We start from the raw sequence: 12,798 nt of genomic DNA, 5'->3' as shown, positions 1-12,798 counted from the left end.
AAAAGAGCAACTCCCACTTTATTCACGTTTTCTCCAAATATTAGAGCATCATAAATTGAACATTTAGCAAATTTTTACTACTATATTTTCTGAAATATTCAATATAACAGAATGTAACAGTCGGGAACTGTGGGTTGTCTGTTTAGGGTCTTGCTGGAGAGAGAGGAGAACAAGGACAGCCTGGACCCTCCGGCTTCCAGGTGAGTCTGTATACTTTCGCCTCAAATAGCTTGTTGATGTTTAAATGAAAAATAAGATAAATGTGGCATTATTTTGAGGTCATAAGTAAGTGATCAAGTAAAAACATCAGTAGGTTTGTCACTGATATTCTCAGCATCAGCTAGGACCAGGTTCTCTGATAGCAGTTCATCTATGAAGTCAGGACAAGTATTTGTATTCTTGCAAACATTTCCATTTCCATGTGGATGTCCTAAAATATCACTGATCAGCCAGAGCAGGCCACTGAGAACTTCCTGAGGCCATTATGTATGTCTGTTACACTACAGAAAATCATGATATACAATGTTTCAGTACAGTGAGACCTTAATATGTCCATTTTATGTCCTGCGTATGTTGCAGGTATATAAATCACAAAGCAAGGTGTTGAATTAAACACAAAACTGCTTCTGTATTTAAACATTATGACTTTGCAGTTGGAAGTCCATCATTTTCAGTTCTGTGCCCTTAAGGATTTATATCACTAATTTTTTCTCTCTTTTAATTAAACAGGGTCTTCCTGGACCCCCTGGCCCTCCTGGTGAAGGAGGGAAACCTGGAGACCAGGTTAGTAGACTTTTCCGAATTATAGTTTGAAAGTCCCAGAAGAACTACAAGTAATTTTCTGTCATAATACTGAGGAGAAAAACTCTAAGGCTCTACTGTGTCCATTATGACACTAAAATTATTCACTTTCCTCCCAAGATCAACATAATTTGTGTTTTTCTTATTTCATTTCATAGCTGTGCTGCACAAAAATAGTATCCACATAAAAATATATGTAACGTTAGTTCAATAAAAACTAAGAAATTTTCAAAGAGTGTGATTAAAAGAGAATTATATTAACCAATTATAAGGCCATTTCTCTATAAAAGTGGAAGTATTATGTTGCAGTAAGATGGTGTGAATAAGATCTCTTATCATATCTTGTTTTCATGTATGTTTTGCTTCTGATTGTGATTTAGTTTCTTTCATTGTAAGTCAGTAAAAAATATAACTGCTTACCAATCACAATGCGATATTGTCCTGACTTCTGTTTGTCTTTTTAGGGTGTTCCTGGAGAGGGTGGGCCTGCTGGTGCCACTGGACCCAGAGTAAGTTCCTAGTCTTCATTTAATTTTACTGAAATTTGTCCATCTGATTATTAGACGTGCTGCTAATTGTACTACTTCTCAGGGAGAGCGTGGATTCCCTGGAGAGAGAGGAGCTGCTGGCCCTCAGGGTCTGCAGGGACCAAGAGGTCTACCTGGAACTCCTGGAACTGACGGCCCCAAGGTGAGACCAGGAACCAGTGGATGGTTTTGAAATTTTGAAATTGCAATAGTATTATGAAACAGCTGCTCAGTTCAGTTCTATTGATGATGAACACACAATCTTATGAATGGGAATTAACTATAATTAAAGCTTATGGTCTGCCTTGCAGAAATTTTATTTCTCATTAAGAATGAAAAAATATTTTTCTGATAATCTTTTTTACAATTGAAGGAAAAATTTGCTTTAGACTTAAGAAAAGATCATAAGAAACCTGTTTTGCCACAAATGAAAAAAAGGTTGGGTAGTTCTGGTTCAGGGGTCAGAGTGCCACCAGCTGCCAGTATTAAATCTGTGCCAGTTCAGTTTTGGATCTTTGTATATGTTTTTTCCCCATTCATTACCTTGTCTTTCCTTACAAGTACAAGATCCAAGATTTTTTATGTATACTTAGATCCTACTTCAGTGCTTCAGTGTTTTTCCTTTCCTACAGGTAGCTTGATGTACTTCAAGCCTCACTAGAAGTGCATCTGTAAGTTCCAGATATGGCAATTTGTCACTGTTGCTCCATGAGTAAACAAAGAACTTTGAGCAGCTGCAGTTCCCATTTTTGGTTCGTTATCTGCTCAGATTTTAATCCCAGTGTATAGATTTTCTTCCCATAAGGTCAGACAAGAGCAGATAGAGAGGATGAGGATTATGAAGCTGAGATGAATTTGATGGTGATGGATTGGGGGGGTTGGAGAAAAAAAAAAGAAAGCTGCAGAGCAATTTGTTGTTCAAGTCACGTCATCATGCATCAGTCATCAGTCTCTGATTCAGATTTACCACCAGTTTCAAAGAACAGACATCCAAAAAATTGCACTTGTATGATTCCTGCTGTTTCCCTTAATGACAGGAGATGGGGAGCAGATATCTGATTTGTGTGGCTGTTGCTGCAACAGCATGCTCTGCTGATAAGCTTCACAAGTGTTGGCTGGGCGTGGACCTGGTGGAGTTACTTTAAAAAAATATCAAAGACTGAATTAGCTTTCATTTGTTTGGCTTTGATCTGGAGAACAGATTCTTTCCTGATGAAAGTCCCTTTTTGTTTTTGAGTGGACCTATGCTGAAAAGGAGCACACAGGGTTGGAGATGGTTTCAATTTCTTAAACCAATCTAATTAGTTGTTGTTTATAAATTATTTATATGTTGTGTTTATTCTTCTGTGTGAAGAACACCAGAAAAGGAGGGAATTATTTATTTGACTTATTCTCTTTATTGTTTGATTTCCCTGATAACCCTGAATGCAATATTCAATATATGCAAATGTGCTTTACCTTTGAGACTGTCACCATTTTTTTTTTTGTTATGATTTTGAGTTTGTACAGTTTGTTGTAGCAAAAGCAGTTCAAATTGTGACAAAAAATATGGTTACAATCCAAATAGCAGACACATTTGGACCTAATCTGGGACATTTTAGGTATTCTTGGCCTAGTTATGGTTCATATTTAGGCCACATATGCTTTACTATTTGGGGAAAATCTTGTTCAAAACCATTCCTGTGCAGGTACTTACATTCAGAGTAACCTTAAATATACTTCTGCCTCTTTCTCAAACTTCTGGAGTCACTGCTTTAACCTGTCTTTCGATCTCTGATCTGTAATAGGGTGCCATTGGACCTGCTGGTGCTTCCGGAGCTCAGGGACCCCCAGGCCTACAGGGTATGCCTGGAGAGAGAGGAGCTGCTGGCATTCCAGGACCCAAAGGAGACAGAGTAAGCCATAAAGCGAACAAATTCTTCAAAAGAACATTTCATGATTAAATATGATGCCTTTTTTTCCCCCTATAGGGTGACATTGGAGAGAAAGGTCCTGAAGGTGCTCCAGGCAAAGATGGTGCCAGAGTGAGTGAGAACAGGCAGTGCTGAAGCAACGTATCTGTTTGAATCTCAAAAAGAAGTTGATTTAAAAAAAAATTTCTTAAATATTAGATAATTACTTTTGAATAAAAGCTAAATATTCACTCTCATCCTGCTTCAAATTTTCTTGTTACAGGGTCTTACTGGTCCCATTGGTCCTCCCGGTCCTTCTGGTCCCAATGGTGAGAAGGTAAGCGTTAGTTTGTGGATGAACTCTTATGAGTAGATTATGGCACCAAGATCAAATCTTTGTCTGTCAGTGTATGTAACACAGCTGTGTAGACCTTGACGTCTTGCTGATGATGTTTTTGTGTTCTCATGAAGGGTGAATCTGGCCCCGCTGGCCCTTCTGGAGCTGCTGGTGTTCGTGGTGCTCCGGTAAGTTTTGCAGTGTAACTGGTATCATCTCACTGTGAGAGATGCTTGTGTCTTAGAAAAATCTCTTATAGAGATACAACTTACATTTCCACCTTATTCTTAAACACTGTCAGTTTGAGAATGACCTCGTATAAAACTTCATAAAACTTTTAGTTTAAACCTTTTCTATTATGTGACCTTAGGGTTTGAGTTTTGTGTGATCTCTTTCTTGTCTTTTAGGGTGACAGAGGAGAGACGGGACCTCTGGGACCTGCTGGCTTTGCTGGACCTCCTGTAAGTTTGATAAAAAAATAATACTATGACCATCTCTTACCACAGCACTGCAAAAAAAGGGAAATAACTTCAGGGCTACAGACTGCATGAAAGTAGATATGAAACTAAACCAATTTTGGATAAATATGAATTTCTATCCAACCATAAATATTCACGATACAAATTTAAAAAATGTTAGAGTCCTGTGTGCCATTTCACAAAATGCTATACTTAATTGAAAGTAGTTTAAAAAAAATATCAAATGATGAAACTAAAAACCTTAGTTTCAAAGGTTTTCAAAAACATTGTTTTAAAAAAAACAATGCTTTTGCAATTTGCAAACATATGAAAGGCAGATTCAGCTATTCTAAACCTTTTATTGTGGATTTATGAATTACTGAATAATCTTTCTGAAAATAAGCAAGCAAATACTTCTGCCAAAATGCTATATAATTTTAGTATTAATGCGGCTTTAACAAATGTGGAAGCTACTCATGCTATATGCACTAATGCACTCCTATACTTTAGCTGCTGGCCTTACTATTGTTTACCAGTGACATGCTAGACAGTCTCCTCTTCAGCAAAGAGAACTATATATTAATTGATTTGATTACATACATAAATCTTTCTTTATACCAACCCAACTGAAATTGGCTTTATTTATCTAGCACCAATACTAAATCAAGTCATCTCAAGGTATGTTTACAGACACAGTTTCTATTAATACAAGTCATTGTAGTTCAGATATAATCCAGTTAAAACAAATCCATTACATTGGCCACATTAATCCCATTTATAATAATGGAATTCAATTAAATTCTAAGAAGCATTTTACAAACTAATGGTGCCAATGGATTGCACTGAATTTTCTCTTCAGTTTAGTCCCCCACCCTGAGCAGTGGGTTACAGTGAAAAGGAATAATAAAAACCTAGAAAAACTGGAACGAACAACCTGTAGGAAAAAGGTTCGCCACGTACCTTGACAATTTTCCATTTTTCCCAACTAGGATAATATATATATATATATATATATATATATATATATATATATATATATATATATATATATATATATATAAATGGACAATATAGATATATATAGATATATATATATATATATATATATATATATATATATATATATATATATATATATATATATATATATATATATATATATATATATATATATATATAAATGGACAATATAGATATATATAGATATATATATATATGTATATATATGTATATATATATATATATATATATATATGTGTGTGTGTGTATATATATATATATATATATATGCATATGTATATATATATGTATATATATGTATATATATATATATATATATATATGTATATATATATGCATATATATATATGCATATATATATATATATATATATATATATATATATATGTATATATATATGCATATATATATATATGCATATATATATATATATATATATATATATATATATATATATATATATATATATACATATATATATATATATATATATATATATATATATATATATATATATATATATATATATATATATATAGTCCATTTATTTGCTTTTCTCCAAATACTCCAGAGAGAGATCAAATAATTGTTTTTCATACGCCACATCATTTCAAGTAGATTTGGTCAATACATTTGTGACAACACAATCTTTCTAAATGCTTTTTCCCCCAGATTCCATTATGATTTATCATAGATTTTCCATCAGGACTAATAACATAACAACAGGTGTAGTCATTTTTGTTCACAGCCTACAGACTTTAATATCACAGCTTCGTGCAGCACAGACTGAAAACAGAAATGGACACTAACTAAATCAGCAGCAGCTTATCAGTGTTTTGTATTTTTTTCTTAACTTTGCTATAAAAGCCGCCACTGTTCCTGTCAAATTGTCTAAAACCCTTCTTCTGCAATAAGGTTTTGTCCATTTTGAAGTATATTTCTGTGACTGTGTAGTGAATATTTCTGCCACTATGAGACAGTTCTATGTTATGCTACGCCAACTCCTTTGGCTTCAAGTACCACAGAATAAGGATAAGAACAACACTCAAAGGGAATAGCTTTGCTAGGAATGACCTGACATGGTAAGAACTTATAGTTCTTTAGGGCCATGAAATACACTGAAAGTTTATTATGATATTAATATCAACATGTGAAGAATCTTTATCACAGAGACATTCTAACTTGAGAAGTCAGAGGCAAAATGAAACCGCCATATATAAAGCTGAAATCTGCTTGATTTATCACAAGTCGCATCATAACTGCAAGAGTCAGTAATATTTCATATCACGTTTCCAAATGACTTGCAGTCCATTAAGACAAAACTATTTTTCATCATTAAACTGGTTAGAAAGTCCTTGTCTATGCCCCTCATAGATTTTTGCCTAAGATAATATGGATACTCTGGATGCTAATGTTAAATTACAGATTCACTCTTGTTTTTATCATTTAAAAAATGTAACCAAACTGAGTTCCACTGTGGCATGCTCTAAGATGGAAACATACATGCAATACATCTAGAAAAATGTCCTTTGTTTTTCACTTGTCGAAGTAAAAAATCATTAAATCATCTGCAAGTTGTACAGATAAAAGATTGCCATGTCCTCCCATTGTTAATTCACCTGTACTGGGTCCCCATCGACCACAGAGTAAAGTTTTCTTTTTTCTTTTCTTTTTTATCGCTTGTCAGGGTGCTGACGGTCAGCCTGGAACCAAGGGAGAGCAGGGAGAATCAGGACAAAAGGGAGATGCTGGTGCCCCAGGACCCCAAGGGCCATCTGGTGCTCCTGGACCTGCAGTGAGTGTCATCCTATTCTTTTTAGCTGCATGTCATTGAAACCAAAACATTTTAATTATGGCTCATTGAGCCACTGACACAAAACAAATGTCAGGCTGTAACACAATGTGTTCTGTTACAGGGTCCAACAGGTGTTTCTGGACCTAAAGGTGCTCGTGGTGCTCAAGGTCCTCCTGTAAGTGGCTTGTTTAAAATTTGTTTAGTATTTACCATTGATAGTAACATAAATGGAAACTGTCATTGTGCATGGTTGTCTTAGCCTGAATTATTCCTTCTTTGTTAGGGTGCCACTGGTTTCCCTGGAGCTGCTGGCCGAGTTGGACCACCTGGCCCCAATGTAAGTTCAGTTTTCTGACAGCTTGTCTACAAAGCTTGCATTTAGAGTGCATGAGTTAAAATATACCAATTAAATTTTAACGTTGAATTGTAAAAAAAAGATAGATAGTATTTGGCAATATGGGGAAAAATCATAGGTATGGCAAGGAAGAATATCCTACTAATGTGAAGGTGCAGCAAAAAAGTTGCAGGTTATTTTCCTTCATGACGTCTGACTTGTTGTTGTACAGAAACAAACTGTAAAGCATGTACTGTTGTGCCTCAAAGACTTATTCACCCACCTCTCATATCTAAACTCCTCAGGGTAATCCTGGACCCTCTGGTCCTGCTGGCCCTCCTGGCAAAGATGGACCCAAGGGAGTGAGAGGAGATGGTGGACCACCAGGGAGGCAGGGTGATGCAGGACTCCGTGGTCCTGCTGGGGCTGCTGGAGAGAAAGGAGACCCTGGAGAGGATGGTCCTCCTGTGAGTTTTTTTTTTTTTTATCTCCTCTACACTCAAGTAATAGGCAAGAGTGTTGTGTAGATATGGATTTTTTATGCATGAAATACCACGGTGATTTCTCTAGCACCCTCGTGCTGATGCGTGTGGGTTCTGTTTTAGCCACTCAAGACAAAAGAAACTGATTAAACCTGTTTTCCCCCACAGAGCTACTGGTTTAATTTCAGTAGCTCTGTCAGGCCAGACAGCCAATTTTATCAGTAACAGACACATTCTTCATTAATACTCTTAGCTGTCAGTGTCCATCACTGACTAATGGCAGACTAAGACATATGACAGTAAAGGGCAGTATCCTCCAGTGACAGGCTCATGATTGGGCTCCAGGCTTTTACCTTTTTTATTCCCCCAGCTGCACACATGCATCCTTTATAAACAAACAATGATTCCTGTCAAGATAATTACACCTGGTATCAAAGATCATAGCCTACTCAACCATCTAAATAGATACAGCGCCAAGACGTTTCCCTTCTATAGATTTCATCCCGTATAGGAATTATTGAGTTGTGCATTACAACATCAGATCATTGTGTGCTGAAAGGTGTGTCTCAGTTGTCATGTAGTCAGGTGTTTATCGTGAACATTGTTTCGGGGAAGTGTTGGACATTGTGACAGAGCAGGCTGTGGAAGTGAGGATGATGTAGACAGAGAGATGATGCACACACTGAAATGTACAACTGCGACTGTGAACAAAATCGCAGGTGCAGCAAGTGCCAGTGAAGATACACCCACAACGACTCCTTAACGTGGCTTTTTTTTAGTAACGGGATTTTTCATGAAAATAAGCTTTTAAAACACAGCTAAAAAAAAAAAAAGATTTTCTACTAATTAATGACATTTTCTATTTTGTTTTTTTCTCAGGGTCCCCCTGGTCCCTCGGGTCCTCAAGGCTTGGCTGGTCAGCGCGGTATTGTTGGTCTGCCTGGACAGCGAGGTGAAAGAGGCTTCCCTGGTCTTCCCGGACCCTCTGTAAGTAATAATGCTTTCTTATTCAAGTAATTCAACTTTCAAATTGATTATACTGGAAATAATTTTTCACTTAGTTGATTAATTAATTCAGTCTCATTGAGACAGACAAAAATATGCTCCTCACTATTTCTGGTAGCCTTGGGTAGCATCCTCAATTAACTTGTTTGTACAAATGCATAAGATATTCAATTTACAATGCAGCAATGAGTTTGTCAATTGATTAAATAGTATTCTAATTAAAAAAAAGTTAGTTATCCAGAGTTCTGATAATATGTCAATTTCCTGTGGTTTTTTTCTTTCTTTTTTTTTTTTTATAGTTTTTTTAAATGTCTGGGTTTGCAGTTTTTTGTCATGAAAAATAAAGCGCACCTGTCAGCCAAACCATTATGACCATTATGACTAACTGCTTTATATCGAGTAGGTCCTGCTCATGCTAACCAAAGAGCTATGATAAGTCAGAGCATCAATTCTAAGTAACCTTAAGTAAAAACTTAGATTTAAGTAGATACCCTCCCCATCCTCTAAGTCAAACTCTTAGTTATTCATAAAGTTTAATGACTGTATTTGTTTTTTGGTTTGTTCTTTTTTTACACTCTTGCTGTTATTCCTGTTGAGAGTATCTGTCAAAATATATACCGGCATAAAAATGTGATTTGCACATCTTTTCCAGCAAATTTTGACTAACAGCTGATATATGCAAACATTTTTTCACATAACTGCAGGGACCATTAAGTCACGGTTTCAGTGGAATTAGCATCTTATTAGAGTTTCTCTCACTGAGAAGGGGAGACATGAAATAATAGTATATCTCAAGTGGAAACATGTACTGGGCCCAAAATAAAATTACTTTAACCTACACTTAAAAAGAAAGACCATGCTTATTGATCATTTTTCAACCAATTTTGCATTCAGCAATTATTTTCAAATTGTATTATGCTAACAAATCACTTTGTGTAAGGAGATGGACATTTTTAAAATGGTTAAACAGTCTAACCTGCATTTATACGATACGATCTATAACTTGGCACCTGTAGGACAGATGAGACCAATATTCTACTAACTCAGTCCTTGTTTTTATTTTAGACAGTCACACACAAACTTGCACACTTCTTGAAATGTTCTAATAAAATCAACCCACAGACATATCAATTATACAAAGACCTCGAGTTTTTCCATTGATTCCTTTAGCAGTATTTCTCCATGACCACATTTTATCATAATGACACACACAACCAGACAAGCAGATTCACAAAGTTAAACTGCTCTCAACCCTGCAGTCGTGGCTGCTGATAAATATTCATGAATCCGCCATATGTGCGTAGTGCTGACAGTTTTGTCACTCAGTAAAGTGAAAGTGGAAAACTGGCAGACAGACTCTGGACTGACATCCTGCAGTGCCCTAATTTGATCAGTCAGAACAAATCTCGGCTGAACCAGGACTTTTCTCATTGTGATTCTGTCTAATGTTCAGTACATCAGAAAGCTTTCCCTGCTAACATCTCAAACTACTTGATATGACATGAACCACATCCTGTACTTACAGCATCTCACTGGGCATGTCCTTACCATTAATTATTCATCAGTATGCAACAAGGAGATGCCAAGAAATTTGCAGGGATGCCAAAGTCACCAAGGAATATGCTTTTAATATAAAAGTGAGCTGCAGATTCAGTTTCTGTTGTGTTCCTAAGGTTTTTTTATGTCTTCTTTGAGGTTTTATAATTGTCCAATATATACATGAAATATTTTTTCCTTTTTAATTAAAATATGAAGCATCATATAACACTTTTTCATTTGGTGATTTTTTTTTTACATCCTTTCATGTAGTTGATGATTGATGGTTATACTCTTTAACTAAATGGATGAACAATATCCTTCCCAGACCTGTGATTTCCTTCCCAGGCAGAATTTCCCTTCAGATAGATTTGACGTCAGCAGGTCAAGCTTTGGAAAAAAAAAGACTAAATACTGCTTCTTTACTAGGGGTGGGAAAATCTAATCGAAAAATCGAAAATCTGGATTTTTTTGCTTCACAATTTTAAAATCAATTTTTTGTTGAAAAATCTTTTTTTTTTTTTTTTTTTTTTAATCAACAATCCATCAGTATTTTATCAAATAATTCATTTTAAAATTGTTGTCATTTATATTGTTTTTAATGATCTTTTTACTTGTCTTCTTGGGCATTATAGCAGCAGAATGATGATCTGACTACTGTGTTGTTTTTTCCTAACTGAAATCAAGAAAAATGAAAAAGTTTTATGTATTTATTTTGTTTTTTAATCTACAAAAATCATCAATATCGAAGAATTGTGAGAATCGCAATTTAAATTGAATTGGCACCAAAAAATTGGAATCGAATCGAATCGGGGGAAAAAAGCATATTGTCACAGCTCTAATGTTTACAGCAACTTTTGGACCTAAAGTTGACATTTTAAGATTCCAGCAGACTGCAAAGACCTGGAAGTGTATAAACATTAAAACTTGCCATCTTCAGAATGGGGAGAAATCTACCTGAACACCTGAGTTGAACTGAACTGCTCTGTGTAGTTTAAGAAGAATAGGAGAATGCCTTTCCAAAAAGATCTTTACTTCCACTGTTGTCAATCATGCAGTAGCTGCAAATATGTCAAGCAAGCCATGTTTTTACTCTCAGGGTGAGCCAGGAAAACAGGGAGCTGCTGGTGGTGCTGGAGACCGTGGACCCCCCGGTCCTGTTGGACCCCCTGGACTCACTGGACCAGCAGGAGAACCTGGCAGGGAGGTCAGATAAAGGCCAACTTACAGCACCTGTGATCAGATTCATAACCTCCACATTTTGTGGCCCCCAATGTCCATTAAAATGCAGCGCTGCTTGCATCACATGTACATTTGCATTGCATTTACACCATGTCGGTAATGTGTTTCGTTGTAGTGGGAATGATTATGCAGCCAATCTGTATTCAGTATGACATCTGGTGGAGTGGTGGTTGAAGGGATTAACACTTGATGTTATTCCATTGTTTGGCAGGGCAACCCTGGATCTGACGGACCTCCTGGTAGAGATGGTGCTGCTGGAATCAAGGTGAGAAACACTAAATATACAGGTTACCGTTTTGTGTGATGCTGCTTTCATAGACCACTAACCATGTTCTGTGAGTTAGTATGTTACAAGATGCTGTGTAGTGAAATTTATATAACACATTTACTGGCCACAAGGAACAACAAGGACCTATTTTTAGCTTCTGTGTGCTTAAAGTAATAGTTGTTTAGTGGATTTTCTTTTATGTTGCTGGAGTAATGTTGCTTTTCTTGTTTTTGTACAGAATGGTGATCCTGTTGTCATATCTGTTTCTTTTTTGCTATCCTTGTTGCAGGGTGATCGTGGTAGCACTGGTCCTGCAGGTGCCCCTGGTGCTCCAGGCGCTCCTGGCGCTCCTGGTCCTGTGGGCCCCACTGGCAAGCAGGGTGACAGAGGACAGCCCGTGAGTTATGACTCCAACAAAAGCAAAACACGCCCTCTTATGCACAGAGTACAATGTTTTAGGGGAAAAAAAGCTAATGAATGACAGTTTCTTTTCCTCATATAAGATTTATACGAGAGAAATTATTGCTTACTGAATATTTGCAAATCACCTGGTATAAATTGCAGCCATAACTGTCAGTTAAAAGCAACGCGGTTAATTTCTTAGGCACAACATTTGTACTTCTGATCATCTGTTTATTTTGGTGTTCAGGGTGCACAAGGACCTGCTGGACCTCCAGGACCTGCTGGAGCCAGAGGAATGCCTGTATGTACCATAAATTGTCATTTGAGGGGCAAGTTTATTGAATTGAATTGAATTGAATTGAATTGAATTGAATTGAAATGACTTTGAAATTTACTAATTTCTAGTCTGCATAAATAATTTTTAACTCATAATTAGTTTTAGCCATTTCAAGAATAAAATCTTGAATTTGAATTTGAAATTTTCACATTTTAGTCTGTACTTACTTTGTCCTCAGGGACCCCAAGGACCCCGTGGTGACAAAGGGGAAGCAGGAGAATCTGGTGAGAGAGGACAGAAGGGACACAGAGGTTTCACTGGTTTGCAGGGTCTTCCAGGACCCCCAGTAAGTAATAATACTGACTGTATATTTATCCACTTTATTGTTTCATAGGTTCAGTGTAATGCATTTAATTGTCTTA

General features: G+C 36.3%; 1 protein-coding gene across 2 annotated transcripts in view; it reads left to right on the top strand.

Annotated features, from left to right (window-relative positions):
• Positions 1–12,798, top strand: part of col2a1b (collagen, type II, alpha 1b) — a 46,181-nt gene that overhangs the window by 28,090 nt on the left and 5,293 nt on the right. For both annotated transcript variants that reach the window (XM_079242306.1, XM_079242305.1), the window contains 19 exons: positions 147–200; positions 730–783; positions 1,266–1,310; positions 1,393–1,491; positions 3,116–3,223; positions 3,299–3,352; positions 3,504–3,557; positions 3,692–3,745; positions 3,965–4,018; positions 6,723–6,830; positions 6,952–7,005; positions 7,114–7,167; positions 7,470–7,631; positions 8,526–8,633; positions 11,287–11,394; positions 11,641–11,694; positions 11,987–12,094; positions 12,347–12,400; positions 12,615–12,722. In XM_079242306.1, the coding sequence (XP_079098432.1) occupies positions 147–200; positions 730–783; positions 1,266–1,310; positions 1,393–1,491; positions 3,116–3,223; positions 3,299–3,352; positions 3,504–3,557; positions 3,692–3,745; positions 3,965–4,018; positions 6,723–6,830; positions 6,952–7,005; positions 7,114–7,167; positions 7,470–7,631; positions 8,526–8,633; positions 11,287–11,394; positions 11,641–11,694; positions 11,987–12,094; positions 12,347–12,400; positions 12,615–12,722 (1,494 nt within the window). The remainder of the gene's footprint in view (positions 1–146; positions 201–729; positions 784–1,265; positions 1,311–1,392; positions 1,492–3,115; positions 3,224–3,298; positions 3,353–3,503; positions 3,558–3,691; positions 3,746–3,964; positions 4,019–6,722; positions 6,831–6,951; positions 7,006–7,113; positions 7,168–7,469; positions 7,632–8,525; positions 8,634–11,286; positions 11,395–11,640; positions 11,695–11,986; positions 12,095–12,346; positions 12,401–12,614; positions 12,723–12,798) is intronic.

The sequence above is a fragment of the Telmatherina bonti genome (assembly GCF_933228915.1).
Source record: "Telmatherina bonti genome assembly, chromosome: 6".
NCBI classification, from domain to species: domain Eukaryota; kingdom Metazoa; phylum Chordata; class Actinopteri; order Atheriniformes; family Telmatherinidae; genus Telmatherina; species Telmatherina bonti.
Note: the sequence above shows the minus strand (reverse complement) of the source record. Positions and strands in the feature narration are given on the sequence as shown.